General features: G+C 40.6%; 1 protein-coding gene across 1 annotated transcript in view; it reads left to right on the forward strand.

Moving 5' to 3' along the window:
• Window positions 1–19,138, forward strand: part of SLC7A1 (solute carrier family 7 member 1) — a 59,848-nt gene that overhangs the window by 16,924 nt on the left and 23,786 nt on the right. Inside the window, exons 2-6 of the mRNA XM_054973357.1 lie at window positions 4,789–5,172; window positions 11,308–11,466; window positions 12,812–12,986; window positions 16,322–16,446; window positions 18,081–18,303. Of these exons, the coding sequence (XP_054829332.1) occupies window positions 4,803–5,172; window positions 11,308–11,466; window positions 12,812–12,986; window positions 16,322–16,446; window positions 18,081–18,303 (1,052 nt within the window). The 5' untranslated portion in view covers window positions 4,789–4,802. The remainder of the gene's footprint in view (window positions 1–4,788; window positions 5,173–11,307; window positions 11,467–12,811; window positions 12,987–16,321; window positions 16,447–18,080; window positions 18,304–19,138) is intronic.

The raw sequence follows: 19,138 nt of genomic DNA on the forward strand, positions 1-19,138 counted from the left end.
CCCCATTGAGATGCCCCCCCATTCTGCTCCAGGGTATTTTAGGCTGCAATGGTGGTGGGAAACTGAGAAATCATAGTCCTGAGCCTTCCACCAGCTGATATTGTTGGTAGTATCCCAAACCACTGACTGTATTATATGTATAACTGTATTTATATTCATAAATAACTTTCTGAACTCAGCATTTCAAAAACGTGTAATCCATTTTTGTATAGAAAATAGTACATATCATTTAGATATCATTTCTTCATCTATAATTCGGGCTCGCTGACATCCCTGAAGCCTATTTTTAGAAAGTGGGTGGGGCCAGATAGGGCTTTTTCCTAGCAGGGCTTCTAATTGGCCATTGATTTCTGTGGATTTCTGTGCACCACAGCACAAGGATCTTCACTATGCCACTGGAGGTAAGCTCTGTATATGCAAAAAACTGATATGTTCATTTTAAAAGGCATCCTGTTAAACAAAGCTTAGGCCTGAAAAGTTGAAGAATTCCTATTAGAGTTATACATAACCTCACTCCCTGACATTTTGTGATTGACTCCGCCTCCTACAGCAGCCATTTTGTGCTTGTGCCCACCACCCTGTGTCAGAATTCCAAAAGATTGGGGACCCTGATCTATAATGTTCTTTGAAATGAGGCTACTAAATATCTGGTGAATTTAATTATGGAATTGATGGAGGGCTTTTCCCTCCCCTCCACCATTTTATGGAAAGATGGCTAGCTATTCAGCAAGTATGTAAGGTTCATTGTGTTTTTTTCAGTATCAGGTGGCAGGTGTGTTGCAGACATCAGATTCTTAAAACGTGTGGCACCTTAAGGTACTCAACAACCATTCTGAAACCTGAAAGAAAATTACTGAAGTTTATTAGTGATTGGTAGGGTAGGTGAGTGGGTGACATTGTCATGGAAATGCTTTTTAACTACAAGCTGTTAAATCCTCAAGCTTACTAGTGTACTGTTAAAATGCAAGGTAGTACTTTAAAAAAGTCTTGTCTGCCAGCACAGAAGGAAAGAGGCCTTCTGTTCCAAGTGCTGATGCAATGTGAGTGGTTTCTTACAAGCTCTGCGAAGGTGGGAGGTCTTTGGAGATGAATATGGATAGGATAGTTGAAAATGGTAGACTTAATAAGAGGAGAGAAAAAAGAATGCTGTACCTTCTGAGTGGAGTGAGGCAGAGTCAAAATACATTCAGAGGGTTGTAATGAAACAATTGAATCTCTCTTCACTTTCTATATTGTGCAAGTATTCAAGGATATTGGTGAGAAATGTTGAAACAGTGCGGTGTTTATAGGGGGGCACAGGGTGTTAATATGCATTTAAGCAAACAGTAAAGTGCACAGATCTTATTTGTTTATGTTTTGAATTGCTTTTCATACTTGTGAGTTGGAACACTCAAAGCATCACAGAAAACTTAAAAAGTGAAATCCAATAAAACAGTCTGTGAAACATCAATTTTAAGAACAGCAAAGGGAATCCAGTAACAACTTTGGTCAGCTGGCACACGATTAAAAGCAAAAATCAGCAATGGCCAGCAGTGGCTTCAGTGAATAAATGTCTGAAGCTGCCAATATAATCTGCACAGGGAAGAGACTGTGGTAAAGAATTTCAAAGGGATGGTGCCACTCACAATTCAAAAAGCTCTCCTATATGCCCTGGCAATTTAAGCGCTTCTTCTGTGCTCTCTTCCCATTTATTTTCTGTCTCCTCCTTTGTCCTGTCTGATAAGGTATCATTGCTGATAAAAGGAAAGTGCCTAGCAGACTAGAAACCCCAGGAAAGAAAAAATAAATTTTGGGTGGAGGACCTTTTCCATGTTTTTAAAACAAAAACATGGAATTTTGAGGAACATGTGTGGGGGAGCCTCCTGAGAAATATTTTCTCCTTTGGAATGAATGAAATGCTTTTACAGACAGTGTTTTACTCAAAATTTTATGTAAGATCATCTGTATAATTAATGATAATTCCTGTGTAAGATGTAGATATGAACAGGAACTTGAATGCAGCATATATTTAAAGATTTTTTCCCTTTTATTTTTCTTTCATCTCAGATGGCTAAAAAAACCAAGATACGTATGCTAAGGTCAGCAGCGTAGCTTTTGCAGCTCACTCTTTAGTTTGCAGTTTTGCTTATAAAAACCGAAAACATTTATCATTTTAGATTCCATAAAATACAGTGTCATATGCTAAGTTATACATTATGCATTTTATGTTGTTCTTGTTAAATACATTTATGTTTGATATGAAATAAAATATTGCATACATCCCCAAATACCCATGGTAGGACAGAACTTCCCCCATGACCTCCATGGCTTCAAAATTTCTGGAAATTTTATATCTCAAGGGCATTTTTCCAGGAACACACACAAAAAATGAGCTGATATATAAAAGCAGTATTGTTTCTGAAGGTCTGGAGACCTACACCGGATTTGTAATGCTATTTTTGGGAGGACAGAACAGACCTGAACCCCACAACTGTTGTAGAGTATCTGTGTAGCCATTTCATACTGCTGCGGTGTTCTCTTGTTGAATTTAAGATCTGCTACGTTGTAGAAAGGGGATGTGCAACTGGCAGCCCATGGCTGTGTCTGGTCAAAAGGGGCTCCCCATGTGGCACTCCACAAAGGCTCCAGTCCCAAGGACCCTGCCCTTGTACATTCAAGGCAGGTAAGGTTCCTTAAGGAGACTTGGCCAGCTGTTGAGGTAGCAGGTGTTTGAGAGAGCTAATTTCTTTAATAAATGAATTGCCAAAGGCCACTTGTTAATCTTCTTGACTAGAAGGTGTGTTTGTGTGTTTATCTGGATCTGGGTTTTCTACATCCAAAGAAGTTGAAGATAATTTGGCCTCTTCGGAAAATAAGTTTCTATCAGGTGAAAAGAATAAAAGCTTCTTTATCCATTGGGTCCCTGGCCCTCAAAGAGTTTAATGAGATACATGCAATTGTTATTTTTTTATAGATTGCGGTAGTTGCATGTTAATCTTACTGAACTTGTTTTAATTTAGACCTGCATAACATAAGATCTATAGGTTGATGGAGGCTCCATGTGATTATTGGTAGACTCCTGGGAAATTCAAGATACCAATTGTTTTACAAAGATTTTTGACAGATTAATGAGATTTTCAGAAATAAAGCTGATTCTTCAACAAAGGTTATTCTTTTCTATGTTTAATTATTTTTATTTTAATAATGCTTTGTACAAATTTACATGAAGAGATGGTAGACTGGCAGATCTATAATTTCGAGATGCCCCCAGTTCCTTTTTTAAAAATTGGTATTAATGTTGGCTGAGAATAGAAGAAAAACAAATGTGTTGTGGGGAAATATTTAATATATGATAGTAGATCCCTATATTTCATATACTGCTTCATCAGGGGATCTGATGAAAAACAAAATACATAAATAAAATAATACCAAGAATTAAAAACATTTATACAAAACATTTTATAAAACAAATCTAAGCACTGAGCATGCAAACCCCCCTTCTTTGTAGGAGCCATACAATTTTTCTGTTTTGTGCAGTTATAACAAACTGAATTTTTTCTTCATAAGACAGGCCTGAAATAACTAAGATAAAACTGTTTATACACATGTTGTAGGATATGTTAAATTGAACATACAAAAAGTTGCCAAGTAAAGATTTCCTAAGAAAGATCAACAGAGTAACCAAGCTGTAAGGTAGCAGTCTCTGCATGTTCCACTGTTACAAGGATTTGTTTCATAAAATTCTTCGCATTTTTAAGATTCTTGATATTATTTTATTCTTGTATTTTGTTTTTAATCATCTGACAAAGCAGTATGTAAAACATGTGGGGATCTACAATCTTATATTAAATATTTCCCACTGCACCTTTGTTTTTCTTCTCTTCCTGGAATCTGTGTTGGCGTGGCCCTCTTTTTCTTTTTATTAATGTGGGTTACCCTGATTAGGATAGCCCAGGTTAGCCCAATCTCATCAGATCTTGGAAGCTAAGCAGGGTCAGCCCTGGTTAGTACTTGGATGGGAGACTAGACTTGCTACACAGATGCAGGCAATGGCTAACCCTCTCTGAACATCTCTTGCCTTGAAAACCCTCTGGGGTCACCATAAGTTGGCTGTGACTTGATGGTAAAAAAAAATGTTGGCTGCCTTCCAGTCCACTAGTCTCACCTACTCCCTCCTTATCATTGGGAACTTGCAGGAAGGTTGGTGGCCCTTCTCTTTTAGATCCTTGGCTGAAGATTCTACATCAAACCAAAGCATTTATCTCTGTTGAAGGTCACGTTTTCTCTCAATTGCTGTTGGAACAGAAGCTAAAAAGTTGGACATTGTGTTCATTGTCACACATGTAGCAGAACTGTGTCAACAAACAACAGTTGTCAAAAGCATCTTTCTTAAAGAGTTTGGCAGTTGAAAGGAAATTCCTTAATTTGATAACCAACTAATTTAGGATGCTTATCTGACCATGTGTATTAAATTTCAAAGAAGCCTTTGTTAAGGATTAACAAATGACGTGTTATCCTGTTGTCTGTCTGTATCTCTTCTTTTATATATACATACATGGGGAGGGGTACTCTAGCCACACTGAGGTTAACACTGTGCATCTTACTAGGTGGATTCTGACTTGTGAACTCTTACTTGTGAACAAATTCTGTATACATCACTGATTCATTGTGACAATTGGGAACAGCTGCTTTAAATTTAATGGGGAAGTATTTTTAAAAAAACCAAACAACTAACCAAAGCTATTTTTGCATTTGCTGCTGGTAACTCCAAGCGCCATTGATTCATTTGTACATTTCTTTCTATTCTAGGTTTCGTTGAGACGATGGGTTGCAAAGGTCTTGTTGGTATTGGACAGCAGTTGTTCCGTCGGAAAGTCGTGGACTGCACAAGAGAAGATAGCCGTCTCTCACGATGCCTCAACACATTTGACTTGGTTGCGCTTGGTGTGGGCAGCACACTTGGGGCAGGAGTTTATGTACTTGCTGGGGCAGTGGCCCGAGAATATGCAGGGCCTGCCATTGTGATCTCCTTCTTGATTGCTGCTCTGGCCTCTGTCCTGGCTGGACTTTGCTATGGTGAATTTGGTGCTCGAGTTCCGAAGACTGGATCAGCTTATTTGTATAGCTATGTAACTGTGGGCGAGCTGTGGGCATTCATCACTGGATGGAATCTAATTCTTTCCTATGTCATCGGTGGGTATTTTGGGTCATTGCTCCATTTAATCCAAATGGCACATTTCCATTTGTGGAACATTTGTGTAATACTTTATTCTTTAACGGCAATTTCCTTTTGTTGAAAGTTCAAAGCCCATTGCACAAGTTACTATGTTGACATAGGAAACGGAGAATATATTTGGATAAGAAGGAACAGTTATCGGACTTGGATAGTGTGATAATACTTGCTTAGTTCTAGATCATGCTGTTACTAAAACAAAGAGACCGCATTCCTGTATGACATTGAGCATGCTTAGACCCATGAAATCAATAGGATTAAGGGTACCGAACTATGCCAGAAGGTGGCCCAAGTTTCTGATTCATGTTCGTGTAGAAAAGCTTTAAGAGCTGAAGGTAGCTTCCTCAAGCTGTGGGCCTAGATCCCAAGGATCTGTTCTGCTACTAGCAGTTTTTATTCTCCAGCACAAGGAACCTTACTATGGCCGTTTCCACATGCTGTTAAAGAGACGGGCTACTTACAGAATGCTGACGGTTTTTTTCACAGGTTCCAGACGCCTCTGATTTCAGAGCAGAAGCAGGCAGCTTCCGTTTCTTCAGCGTCTTTTACCTGGCTCAGGAAAGAGTGGGAAATCCCATTCTCAGAAAAGACACTGAAGAAACAGAAGCCAAACTGCCTGTTTCCACTTTGAAATCGGAGGCGTCTGGAATCTGTTGGAAAAAATGCCAGTGTTCAGTAAGTAGCCCGTCTCTTTAACAGCATGTGGAAATGGCTTATAATGCAAGAATTCTTGCATCAGAAAAGTCCTTGCACTAGGAATAAGTGTAGCTGTTAGCGGAATGGTCCTTAATCCAATTTGTACTATGGGCCTCCTTCCTAGTTTGCACTATGGACTGCCTTCCTGTATTGGGTTCACTTGTGCAGGGCAATCAGCAAGACTGTCTTTATCCACCAGTCACCTGTTTGAGGGCAGGAGAAGACTGAATCCAGAAAAGAGGAGACTGGCACTGTTAGGAGTTGGCAGGCTATGTATTTTTCATGTAGGAGACATATGTATTAAAGCATGTGCATGCACATATGTGTAGCACTTCAGACTGCAGATTGGTTATTGCTGGTTACAGTGTTCTCCATATAAAAATTGCCTGCATGTAGAAAACTGGCATACTGGAGAGAAAGCCCTGGTGTTTTCCTTTTCTGCGAGTTTAGTTAGACTAGATGATTGGATATCCCTTTTGTAATGCATGAAAGCACCTGTTAGGTAGAGGGAGCAGCGTGGGGATGCAGTACAGGAAAGGAGAGTATACATGTAACCTCTCTTGTGTTGGCTTCCCCAGTGTCAGTTTCATGTGGTATTTGCTCTCCATGGTATCACATAGTTAACTATGATGTGACCTGTATTCACATACTTTATCCCCCTCTCCCCCGTGCCTAAATAAAACCTTTTATGGGGGGTGGGAACTCCTTAGAAGTTCCTTGTGCTGTCCTCTTTAGTTGGCAGGATCTTTTCCCACAGAGGAGTATTTAAACATGTGAGCTCCCATTTACAGTCTGAAGTGGCATACTCCCCATAGAACAGCACCACATAATTATTTTGAATGTGTAGATTGATTCTAATATGGCTTGGTTGATTTATTAGACTAAATAATTGCACAGATTATGTAAGTTACTGAATTCTGTTAAGTATCAGAAATTGAGCTTTCCTTGCGTTAAATTAATGTCCCTGTAGGAGACTGAATGTAATTTTGGTTCATATCAATTTTTTTTTTGGTTCCCTAGATAGCACGCTTAATTTAGCATGTTGAACTTAATATTGCATCACCTACGGGAACACCTTTAGGGAATTCTGCATCATTATATAGCAACCACATCTAAAATCTGCTTAAAGTAGGGTTTTTTCCCCTCTTCAGTGACTGGAATGCAACTGAACCGTATTCATCTTTGTGTTGGTATTTGAACTATGTGTACTACAGTTCTGCCGTGGGCAGTTTTTATAATGTGGCCTAAGTATTTAGATCATGTGAAAAAAAGTGAAGGGGCTGTGGGGAGGAAGAGAAATAAAGCTGATTGTTGTTGGTTTATTTTTGTAGGACTTGGTGAAGCACAGCATGACTTTATTTATGGAGGGAATTTGTTCATGAAAAAGAGTTGCTGTTGGAAGGGCGTGGAGGGATGTATGTTTAACTTCAAAAGCTCACTATTTATTTTCATCCCCTTGGTGTTCATACACATCATTTTTAGGAATTTCCTTGCTTTGTAGGCATTTATACATGTTTTAAACACAGCTCTTGCTGATCAGAGAATGACTCCCTACAAGCAGTGGAATTCTGCCCCCTCCCCTCTCTGTTGGTCACTTTCTCAAAGAATGAGGCTGCTTAAGATCTGAATTTGGAATGCTGAAGGATAGTTCACCTATGCCAAGGTGTGCAACAAGTTAATTCAAGAGATTGAATGCTAGAGTAATTTTTTTAATTTAGCCCAAGGCACTCACATGTTCATTTATATTTTGAGATATATAAAACATCAGGCTGGTGGTTGCTGCACTTACATGTCATTTTAAATGTCATTTTAAAACTTAGGGTGACAATTCTATGCCCCCCTCTGGGCTAATGGGGAAAAAAGGCTTTTATGGCCATGCTGGTTCATTCTTGTTGTGGCAGGCTTGTGAATTCTATGGGACGGATTGCTGTTCCTGACTGAACCATGGCCTGAAATCAGAAAACTGGGAAACAACAGGGATGAGGTAGAGCCAGTTCGAGATGGGGGGGGGGGAAGTGGTCAGTCTCGTTTTGTATCCTCTGTCAGCCTGCTTTTCTGGCTCATCTTCTTTCCAGCTCTAAAACAGTTGTTTTCTGAAACCCTCAACCTGTTTTACCAGCCTGAAAGAAATGCAAAGCTATTCTCTGTTCTCCATATAGTACAGCTGAGAATTAACTATTCCATCGCCTTTGCGACATGATTGGGTCCCCCCACTGTTATTTCATTGTCATCTTCATTCATAGCCTGATTTTTCTCACTGGGATTCAAGGCAGATTATAAAATACGAAATACGATTCAGTCAAAACAGACGGAGACTCCAATAAAATATGGGAACACTTGTCAGGTAGCACCTATAAGACTAACAAAATTTGTGGTAGTGTATGAGCTTTCGTGAGACACAACTCACTTCTTCACATCTGAAGAAGTGAGCTGTGACTCACATAAGCTCATACCCTACCCTACTTGCTCTTTTCTACTGCTACAGGCAGACTAACATGGCTACCCATACTGATCTGTCAGGTAGATAGTGTGGTGTCATGAGGTTTATTCACTGGAAAGCGTTTTTACACAAGGTCTTAAAAGATCTAATTTTAATCTGTTCCTCTGGATCACAGTGCTGGTGGTGAATTTGCTATGCGTAAGCATATTGTTTCTCTTCTTCGTTGCAGCTACGTGTAGAGACTTGTTCTTGAGCAAGGTTGTTACCCCTCAGTCTCCTAGAGTACAGGAATCCTCCCAGGTTCCTTTAAAATCATTCTTCTTACATCAGTCAAATACAGAGCATCTAGACACATGGGTGGGTTTTGGGATAGTGGTCTAAATCAGCAGTTCTCAATCTTTTATATCTTATGTCCCATCAATTACCATCAAAGAATTTGGGCCCAATCATGGTAGAAACTAAATGCTCATATTTTCCTACAGGACATTTATATGTTTACAGGCATTTAAGAACATTAAAAAATGCATAAGCATAGTGGCAGGAATGGTTGGAAGGAAACAGCACATCAATGACACTCGGGAACAGGCAATTAGGAGAAATACCAAGTGTCCAAGATTATTACTAGTATGCCATAAGGTCAGATAAGTTCTGTGGCAGGCAGGGTCTGCGAGAGTTGGTACATCATACTTGAAAGGACAGAAGGAGAGCAAATTCTTACTGTTCTGAAAATCTTGTGTCTCACTTAGACTACTTCTGTGCCCCACTAATCTAGATCATTTAAACAGCAAAGGAAGTGTTACTGATAGAAAGATAAATCCTCAGAGAACAAGGCTGTGCGTGTGGGAACAACAGTATTTTATACAGAGGATTATGTTGATGCCAGTCACCAGCTGAAAGTATGCTTACAGTATTTACTTAAGCGCAAAAACTAGATTCCCCCCCCCTCAGGTATGCTATCAAAAAAGAGAGGGTCTTCTTAATTTCATGTACCAATCACACTTATGTAATACACAGGGCTTTTTTTCTGGGAAAAGAGGTAGTGGAACTCAGGACCTCACGATATCACTTTGGGTCAGCTGGAACAAGGGGGGAGTTTTTAAAAGTTTAAATCGCCCTTGGCGAAAATGGTCACATGGCCGGTAGCCCCGCCCCCTGATCTCCAGACAGGGGGGAGTTTAGATTGCCCTCTGTGCTGCGCTGGCGCGGAGGGCAATCTAAACTCCCCCCTGTCTGGAGATCAGGGGGTGGGGCCACCGGCCATATGACCATTTTCAAGAGGTGCCGGAACAATGCTCCACCGCGTTCCCGCTGAAAAAAAGCCCTGGTAATACATTTTTTGTGCATGGTACATCTTCAGATGCTAAGTGGGCAGTGATTCAGTGGGAGAGGCCTGGCAAAGGAGAAGAAGCTTCCTTTTTGAAAAGGACTGACGGAGAGTTAGCTTTTGGGGCCCTGTTCAGAAAACTGCCTGAAGGGCTAAGCTGATATAAAATCCAAATTTAGGATCAGCTAGTGTTAATAAGACTCCCGCTGTTAAATAGGCAGCAGCAATATATTCTTTGCTGGAATGCACTTAATATGTCAATACAAAGGATTTTCCACCTGAGTTCCTCATAAGATCAAAAAGTCTAGCTGATGGGGCTTAATGCTTCAAAGGACTATTAAACTAAGTGAAGGGTAAATGGTTGGCAAGCATGGTTCATTTACATTTGGTGAACAAGAAAAGACAAGACAGATGAGGATGGTTGATGATGATGTTGAAATCTACATTTCTTTGGATTCTGGCTTTTATACAATAGAGATGTATGTGTTAGCCTACTCTTACACTCATGGCAAGTAAGGCGAATCAAATTGGATTTATATATGACTTTCAGTGCAGTTCTATGCAGAGTAACTAACTGCTTTTAATAGGTTTAGATTGGAATAATCTTGGATAAGATTGCAATGTTAATCTATCAAGAAATGGCTTCTTTGTTACAACTACAAGTGGTTGCTCTGGTACCTACCTAGGAACCCATATGGGAAGTAACTACTTTATCTGCTGTCTTGCTTGCGGCTTCCCTGTTTCCACTATTGCGGTATGGGCCCCAGATGCACCAACTTCTTAACTCTGTTGCTGAAATGCCAGTTATTGGTTCCCCCATTTCTTCGAGCTCTCAAAAATAAGTTGCTATACCTATTCACCCTTTCATATATGAAAAGTTGGTGGCCAGTGGTATGAAGTGTTGGGGCTAATGAGTATAATGGGAGATTTTCTTCTGGCCCATTTGCAGTGCAGTTCTATGTATTGATTTAAGATTAGGTTAACTTTGGATAGGATCGCTCCGTACATTGGTAGAAAGAAGTACGTGGCTAGAAAGAAAACGCAGCTGCTTTCTTCAGCCCCGTGTTGTGAATCTGGCAGATTGATGGAGAGTGTTTGTCAAAGAATGGCAGTCAAGGAATAGAAAACAATGTTACATTTGGATTCTGGACAGAAGACAGAATGGATGGGAGAGGGGAATACATTCTACAGCACTTCTAGAAGTCTCTCTCACTGAACCTGTTGCCATGTCTGATAACGAGCAAGAACATTGGGGCTAACCAGTTCTCAGTGTCAAGATCAGTCGCCCAGCTTCCATCAGCATCACTCAGAGTACTTTAGGGCAGCAACTTCCCTGCATTCATTGAATTATAGTTCAGCTCTGAACTGGAAGCACAGAAAGTAGCACCTACAAGAAAAGAAAGTACACACATAATGTGCGTGTTTGTGTAAGAGAGTAGGAAGGATTGGCAGCAATCTCTGTATTGAACTAGCCATGCCCTGGTTTGCCATTTGGATTTACAGGAATCTGCAGCGATTGGCTCAATCTCTGTATGTATTTTGCAGGTGTCCTGTTTCAGTGCACCTAAAGACCTCCTTCCCCTTCATCCTCCATCTTCTTCCAGCAGTTTCTTATTTTTTTTTGTTCTCTAACAGGAACATCAAGTGTGGCCAGGGCATGGAGCGCAACATTTGATGAACTTATAGGCAAGCATCTCGAGACCTTCTTTCATAAGCACATGTCTATGGACGCTCCTGGAGTGCTGGCAAAATACCCGGACATCTTTTCTGTTTTCATAATCTTAATTTTAACAGGTAAGAAAGCGATCTATTTTTGGAAGTGGCTACTAACTTGTTCCTCTGCAGTCCTGTTGTTTGCTTTTGCAGGAGGAGGGAACCACCCTCATTTATTTTGGCTTTGTTTTTAAAGCTTTTTTGTTGTTGCAAGTGTCAGGTTGACCTGTTGAGCGACTGCAGAGTTAATGCTGCTGTGGCCACCTCCTGTTTGAAATTGATTCGATAAGAAGTGTATCCTGGGTGCAATACTGACTTATACTATACATGAAATATATGATGTTTGGGAGATGGAATCTGAAAAGCTCTGGACACTGCAGAAGAAATTGGGTTTGTAGCTCTTATCTTCATAAGCTGCCAGTTCATATAATGTCCCCGCCAGGAGATTGTGGAAAAAGAAGACAGAATTGCAACTGCCCTGTTGGATGGCTGTTATTTTAGAAGAGTCAAAACATTAAAATATGTATGTATGAGTGCAGAATTCTAAAACAAAACAAAAAATCCTTCCAACTCCCTAGTTGCATGTAATTTATGCTGAAATTAAAACCAGCAGTGTGTTTACTTGAAACCAAGGGCCATTCTTATAAAAATGCAAAGTTTATGCGAACTGCCCCTTCTCAGTGTATTTTGGCATTTGTTGAACTGGTCTTATGAATGGTTCACAGATATATCACAGTTGCAGCTTTGCCATATCCTGGTTCAATTAACTTTTTGCGAGTTTTTCTGAGGATACAGACGGCAGAGGTGTGATTTTTAGGTGATTTGTCCCCCCGCCACCTGAATGGCAGCTCCTTGTTCTGCAATGGTATCCACTTTTGAAAGCACCCATGTCTTGGGCCTGCCAAGCTTGTGAGCAGGTAGCTATAACAGCAAAGAAGCAGCTCACGACTCACGTTGCACAAATTAATGTGTGCATGAATACTTTGTCACTACACCTCGTAGTAAGTCTTGAGACACATGAACACATAAAACGGCCTTATACGGAGCCAGACCGCTGGCCTATCAAGATCAGTATTGTCTCCTCTGACTTGCAGGGGCTGTCCAGGATCTCGGAGAGAGGTCTTTCGTATCACCTACAACTTGTTGTTTTAACTGGAGATGCCAGGAATTAAATCTGGTACTAAGCTCTATTAAAGGGCATCACGGAATCTCTTAGTTGCTCTGCAACTAAGCCGTGATCATATTATGTTACTGAACCAGACTTGTTGGTAACTTGATGTGCTGGCCAAACTTAAAAAAAAAAAAGCAGTGCTGTTGTTGAACCGGTGAAGTGGTCAATACACCTTTTTCCAGAGAAATAAAACACCTTGATTTTTCATTGTTGATAGTGTGCAAAATGTCTAATTATCCAATCAATTTTTTAAAGGACTTTTAACATTTGGAGTGAAAGAATCTGCAGTGGTTAACAAAGTGTTCACTTGCATCAACGTTCTTGTCTTGGGCTTTGTCATGGTGTCGGGATTTGTGAAGGGATCAATAAAAAACTGGCAACTCCCAGGTGACAGCGTGAATAATGTAACCAACGCCTCGCATGAATACAAGTATGTGCCAGTTTTTATTTCATCTAAATATATGGACGTTGTGGGGTTTATTTGAGTTGATGCACATCGTGTAAGTTCCATCTCAGTAATTCATTTTTGCTTGATTTGGTGCCATTTAGTAGAACAAGTTTAGACAGGGAGTGGGGGTTCATGAGATACCCCACACCCCACTCTGTGAGGATACAAGCTGTTGCCGTGTGCATGCCGAGGTGTGATCTTTGTACTGACACCTTTGGCGGGAGAGCAAGTGGATACCCCAGTTGTTGTGATGGTGTAATTTTTGAAACCACCACTCCTGTGGGTATTGGGCAGCCACATACACACAATCTACGCAAACAGCACCTCTATTTTAACTCCGTCCAGCTGAAGCCCAGCCAATATCCTCGTTTGCTTCCAAAGGTACTGTGATTTTTGGCCATAATCATGGCCCACATCCTGTAAGCAGCCTTCAGAGCCCTGTTCAGTTTACAATTAAAGTAAAACAAGACACAATGGCTGGATCCTGTACCTTTACTTCTCAGATACTTCTCTCCAGGCACTGTGAAGGTAATCTGCTGCAGAGCTCACTTCCTCTCACACTAGGCAATTCTGTTTGTGTAATTCCTGTGTTTGTCAATGAGCCCAAAGTTTATAAGCACAAGAGGAATTGAGCTCAGCTGCAGGCAATGGCTGCTGCAGTGCGCAGACAGAAGCCTGCATGGAGTGGAGGTATAGGATCCCAGCAAACGAGCTTAAGTTGCCAGAGATAATGTTTATCCTGAATGTTTTGCTCAGTCTGCCGACTCCATAAACAGCAGACAGATGACACAATAATATGACATCAGACTTGGTCAAAACTGGCTACCACCACTGCCTTCTTACTTGAGAAAGACTTGCATGCCAAGGGGGGGAAATCTTCATAGTATCATTGCTAAGTCTGCCCTGTATTTCCAGTCACAGAAGAATCCTCTCTTACCTCCTCAGCTACACTGAGAGGGATTTTCACAATCCTGCTAGGTAATACAGAGGGACCTTTGTGTCTCTCTTGGCTCAGAACACTGGCTACTGCATTACTTTTCCAGGAGCTCAGTTTCACTGGAATTTGACTGCCAAGAGCTGGCCCCTGAGCTCAGGCATGGACACACCTCCTTCCTTTGTTGGTCACTCCTTTTCTTGACCCACTTACCCTTCTCTTCTAACAATACACAGCCATAGAAGGATCTTATTTGCTTTAGCGAATATGGGGCGAGCATGCCCCACCCCAGCATAAGTGAATTTTTGGATTAGCTACTGGATTTCTGCCTCTCAGTTATGGTTAAGTCGGTTTAACATGCTGATGACACTTGAAGAAAGTTATGCCTTTTAACAGCAACAGATGTGATGTAAACCTTTTTCAGAAGAAATGCACAGAGGTTACATACCAGCATATGGTGGAGCACTCTCCAGCTTGGTTTACATGGTTCCAAACACATGAAGGCCACTTGAAATTGCTCAACATGGAGGTTGTTTTGGGAGGATGAGCTACCTCTCACCCTTGAGTGATTTTTGGATACACTACTGCAAATCTGGGGGATGGGATAGTGCAGTGGTTAGAGAACCAGACTAGTACTGAGGTTCATATTCCCATTTAACCATGAAGCTCACTGGGTGACTGTGGGCCATTCACTGTCTCTCTCCCAGGTTGATTCATTCCTTACTAGATGGTTGTGATGAGAAAAGGGAGGAGGGTAGAAATCTACATGCTGCTCCGGGATTCTTGCTGGAAGAGTGGTACAAAAATATGTTAGATAAATGGATAAAGCTGCCTGGTATAATAAATGGTATAAAGCTGCTTCTTTTCACAGCTACGTGATAAAGCTTTCCACCATGTGATTGAAAGCAACATCCCTGTGGCTGCCATAACATGTCTCTTTCTTACCTTTCTAACTTCCAGAGGAGTATGATGAAAATAAAAATAGCTTCTCATCTAAAGATTTGCTAGTGCAGGGCATTTCATAGTTTTGCCCATTGTTGCTCTAATTCATTTCTTTACCTTTTTTTTTGTATTGTTCCTCTCCGACAGTTTGGGTAATTATCTATATTTGTTAAAGAAAAGAAGATTGGGGAGGTTATCAGAGAATTGTTCAGCATGAGCTCTGCAATCCAGCCTGTTTGCTGTGCAATTTGGAGCCAAGATACTTTTCTGTTGAATATGCAATCAAAATAATAAACTTTGAGTATACTTGGAACACAATGTGTTGGCAACTGTGTATGATTTACTTTGGGTCTGGTTTTGCAGGTATTGCCAGGCTAAAAATCCTGACAACACATTTGCTCCATACAGACACAAATGGTCTGAGAGCTAAGGACATCTGAAGCAGCACACAAATGTTCTCTTGATATTTGGCCTATTGTTACGTGCAGCTGTCACTGAACAATCTGAAGAGTTATACCTTTCTAAGCCCATGGATTTCAGTGGTCTTAGAAGGTTGCAAGTCTGTTTAGGATTGGGCTGTTAATTTGGGCTGTTTTAGCACTGCGTACTTTGGCCAGAACTGTTAGAGAAGCTGTCAGATACTTTCCCTCTGATTTACGCAGTAATGCAAGATTTAATAGTGGAGGATCAAAAGGGCTTCAAAAATCCCTTTTGAATATCCAGTCCGTTCCTGAATAAATCTGACAGTTTTGTAGATACTTAAAAATTTTCAGAAAGTAACCAAAGAATCAAGGACGTAAGCCATATTCTATCAATGCTTACTTAAAAATAAGACCCAGAGATTTCAGTGGGATTTCCTATGTACGGAGAGTATTAAAGCGTTAATATACTGAGCTTTGTGGTAACCTCAAATTTGCATGTCCGATGTACAGTCCCACACCTTTGGGTAGATCTATAGCACAGACTTCAGAAATGTTTAATAGGCTTTCCCACACTCAAGGAAACTCTGGGAATTTTGTTCATTTAAAATAGTTATAATGCCACATTTTCCTCAGATAACTGTGATCCAGTGTAGGTTACAACAATAAAAACCAGTGCTAGGTAAATATATAACTGTTACACATGTTGTAGCATAAGCTTTCGTGTGCCTGACAAAACTACAATTCCCAGAATTCTTTGAAGGAACATTGTGGCACTTAAATTAGTAGCGAATTCTATACTGTATACTATTACTATACTATACTGTTGCATGAGAGAGAGAGAGAGAGAGAGAGAGAGAGATAGAGAGATAAAATCACAATAACCTGGTGAGATAAAAGCCGGCCTGAGAAAGATTACAGAACAGGATTTCACTCTGTCAACCAGGTGCCGTTGCAAGGATATCCTTTAGACAGGCGAGTCTTTCTAACATAATATCCTCTGGTCTCTTTGCTGTCTTTAGCGTCACCCAGGACGATATCTCGCATGGTGCTGGTGGGTTTATGCCCTATGGTTTCTCTGGAGTTCTGTCAGGGGCAGCTACGTGCTTTTATGCATTTGTAGGATTTGACTGCATTGCCACCACAGGTAAGGTCACAGTGTTCATGATGAGTGAGCCCAGTTCTTCACTGTGAATTCTGTCTACATTAGGGCCTTATTTGTTCAGGATAGTACTAACCCATAAGATTGGGGAATGGGGACTAAAAGAAAATTCTCAACCATTATCCTTGTGGCTGCAGGTGAGAGTGAAAGTAGTAGCTAGAACTGTTGAGTGAAAGTAATGACTAAGCAGAATTGCATAATAAAGAGCACCTGAAGGTGGTAGCATGTTTCAATTGCTTAGCTAGGTGGTAGAATCTCTACCCAGAAAAAGCTGCTTGTTGAACGTTAATGTGTCAATGAGAAGACTAGACCAAACCTTTTCCCCTGTTACCAGATGAGAAAGATGATGAAGCTAGCTTCTAACTGATCAGACCATTGGTCTAGCAAGGTCAGTATTTTCTGTGCTGACTGGCAGTGGCTGTTAAGGGCCATTTTCACACTGCTTACCGGCTACAGAACATTGTGCCGAGCTCCTGGAACGACAGTGTTTTCCTGGCGCAATTTCGTGTGAGAACTTCCGTTCTCGCATCTTCACTGGTAACTTGAATGACAGAAATGAGTGAAAGAGCAGTTCCTCAGAATTCTTCTAGATGTTCTAGTTGATTAAACATGTAATGGAATCAAAACTTCCAAACTGATCATTATATGATTTGGGAGTCTATGTTGGGATAGACATCTGCCGTCCATGTACTTTGAAACACTTTGTTTTAATGACTGTAGTCTCTGACAGAATTGCAAGGGTCACAGATTCCATTTTTTTAAAAGCTTCTAGCTCTTCTTGTTGATAAACTTGAAAGGAAAGAAATGCTAATTACTTTTTTTAAAAAGTAAAGGAGTTAAATTCCATTATACTGAATTATGTATTTTTTAGGTAACTTTGTGTTTGAACCAAACTCACATTTAGGGTAACCTTCTTGAATTTTATTTTTATTTATTTATATTTCAATTTATATACTCCGCATCCTCAGGGGCTCTGGGCGGTGAACAGTTTAAAATCAATAAAAACAGGAAAACAACAATGCTAAAATCAATATACAAAACAATAATGAAATAAATTAACCAAGTGCAATGGTGGGGAGAACCCCCCCACCCCAAAGGTGGGAGGCCGACATGGCACATGGAATGTCATAGTTACTAACAATGTAACTACAAACAATTAGCTATACATTAATTCGTTATGTGACAAGTAATCTTTATGTGGTTCTTCCTGCTGAACATGTGTGGTAGTTAAGAATCTTAATTTATTTAGCGGGAATATATATACCATCCTGTTCCCAAGTTTAATGTTGCAAAAAAAAATTCCAATTTTGCTTTCTGTCCTAAATCTTAATAGGATTAAAAAAAGGTGAAGGTGGGAGAAATATCTTATATAAATATAAACTGATTCATTGAAGTGTTAAAAACTTGAAAGAGTAAATTTACCTTTTGGCAAGTACGTAACATTTCTTTAATTAGCAGTAATTGGATGGCAAGCTTTGATCTGGTGACGCAAGTGGGATTAAGATTTCTTCCACGGCATCGCTGGCCAGGAAGATTGGCACTTTCCCTTCCTAGGAGGGAATAGACTTACTAACTTTTTTTTTGCAATAACAGGTTCTGTGTTTGTGGGTATTTTGCAGGCGAGGAAGTAAAAAACCCCCAGAAGGCAATTCCGATAGGAATTGTGGCCTCGCTTCTGATTTGCTTTGTTGCATACTTTGGCGTGTCAGCTGCTCTCACCCTCATGATGCCTTACTACCTGCTAGATCCAAACAGCCCTTTGCCCAATGCTTTTAAGTATGTGAAATGGGAAGGTGCAAACTACGCGGTGGCTGTCGGCTCACTTTGCGCTCTTTCTACCAGGTAGGTGCTGTTGCTTCCTTTCATTCGGTCAGTGAAGGTTACAAGCCCATCGTTCTGTGGAAGGCAAAGGGTGCTTTATGATTTGTGTCCATAAATGAAGGCTGTCTGTAGAAGTGGAGCTCCCTTGCCTCTGCTCTTCCTCCAGACTAAAATGCCCCTCAAAAGGGGCCTGTGATCTGCTGTGAGAGGGGGGAATTGGTGAAAATTACCCTCTCCCCGCATATGCCGAAATTTTAGGTGGGATTGAACCATACGGTTTTAATCAGATTCAAGTTGTTTCTGAAGTAGGAAAGCGAGATGCTCCAACTCCTTTGTTGTGCTTCTGCAGAGGATGTTTCTTTGCCTAGGTTGCATAGGTTACTAAGCTGCTGTTGTTTTAAACTGTGGTTTGCTCTGTATTGTATTGATGATTTTTAATACTTTGAAAGCTGCCTCAGAAGCACTCTGTCTAGAAGCTGGGATATAAAAATGGATTCTTACTGATAAACAGGTATGGAAAGCAAATGGGTAACCCATGAGGAATTGCAGAGAAAGACACCCCTTTTCCTCCCTCCCCCCCTCACTTTCTTTGGCTTTTAAACATGCTAAAATGAGCCATTGGAGTCAAGCTCTTGATTTTATTTATGAAAAACATCTGCAAGCTGCCTTTTCGCTCAAACGAGGCTTCGAAGGCGGTGAACATCAGACATTAAAACATCTAGAACATTTAAAATAATATAGGCACAACCAAGAAGGAGGACCAAAACTATAAATGAGAACTCTGGGTGTAAGCTGAAATTGAGGACAGGCGATGGGCGATAACCGCACTTGCATCTCTCCACCCTCCCATGATCTT

The sequence above is a fragment of the Eublepharis macularius genome, chromosome 3 (genome assembly GCF_028583425.1).
Source record: "Eublepharis macularius isolate TG4126 chromosome 3, MPM_Emac_v1.0, whole genome shotgun sequence".
NCBI lineage: Eukaryota > Metazoa > Chordata > Lepidosauria > Squamata > Eublepharidae > Eublepharis > Eublepharis macularius.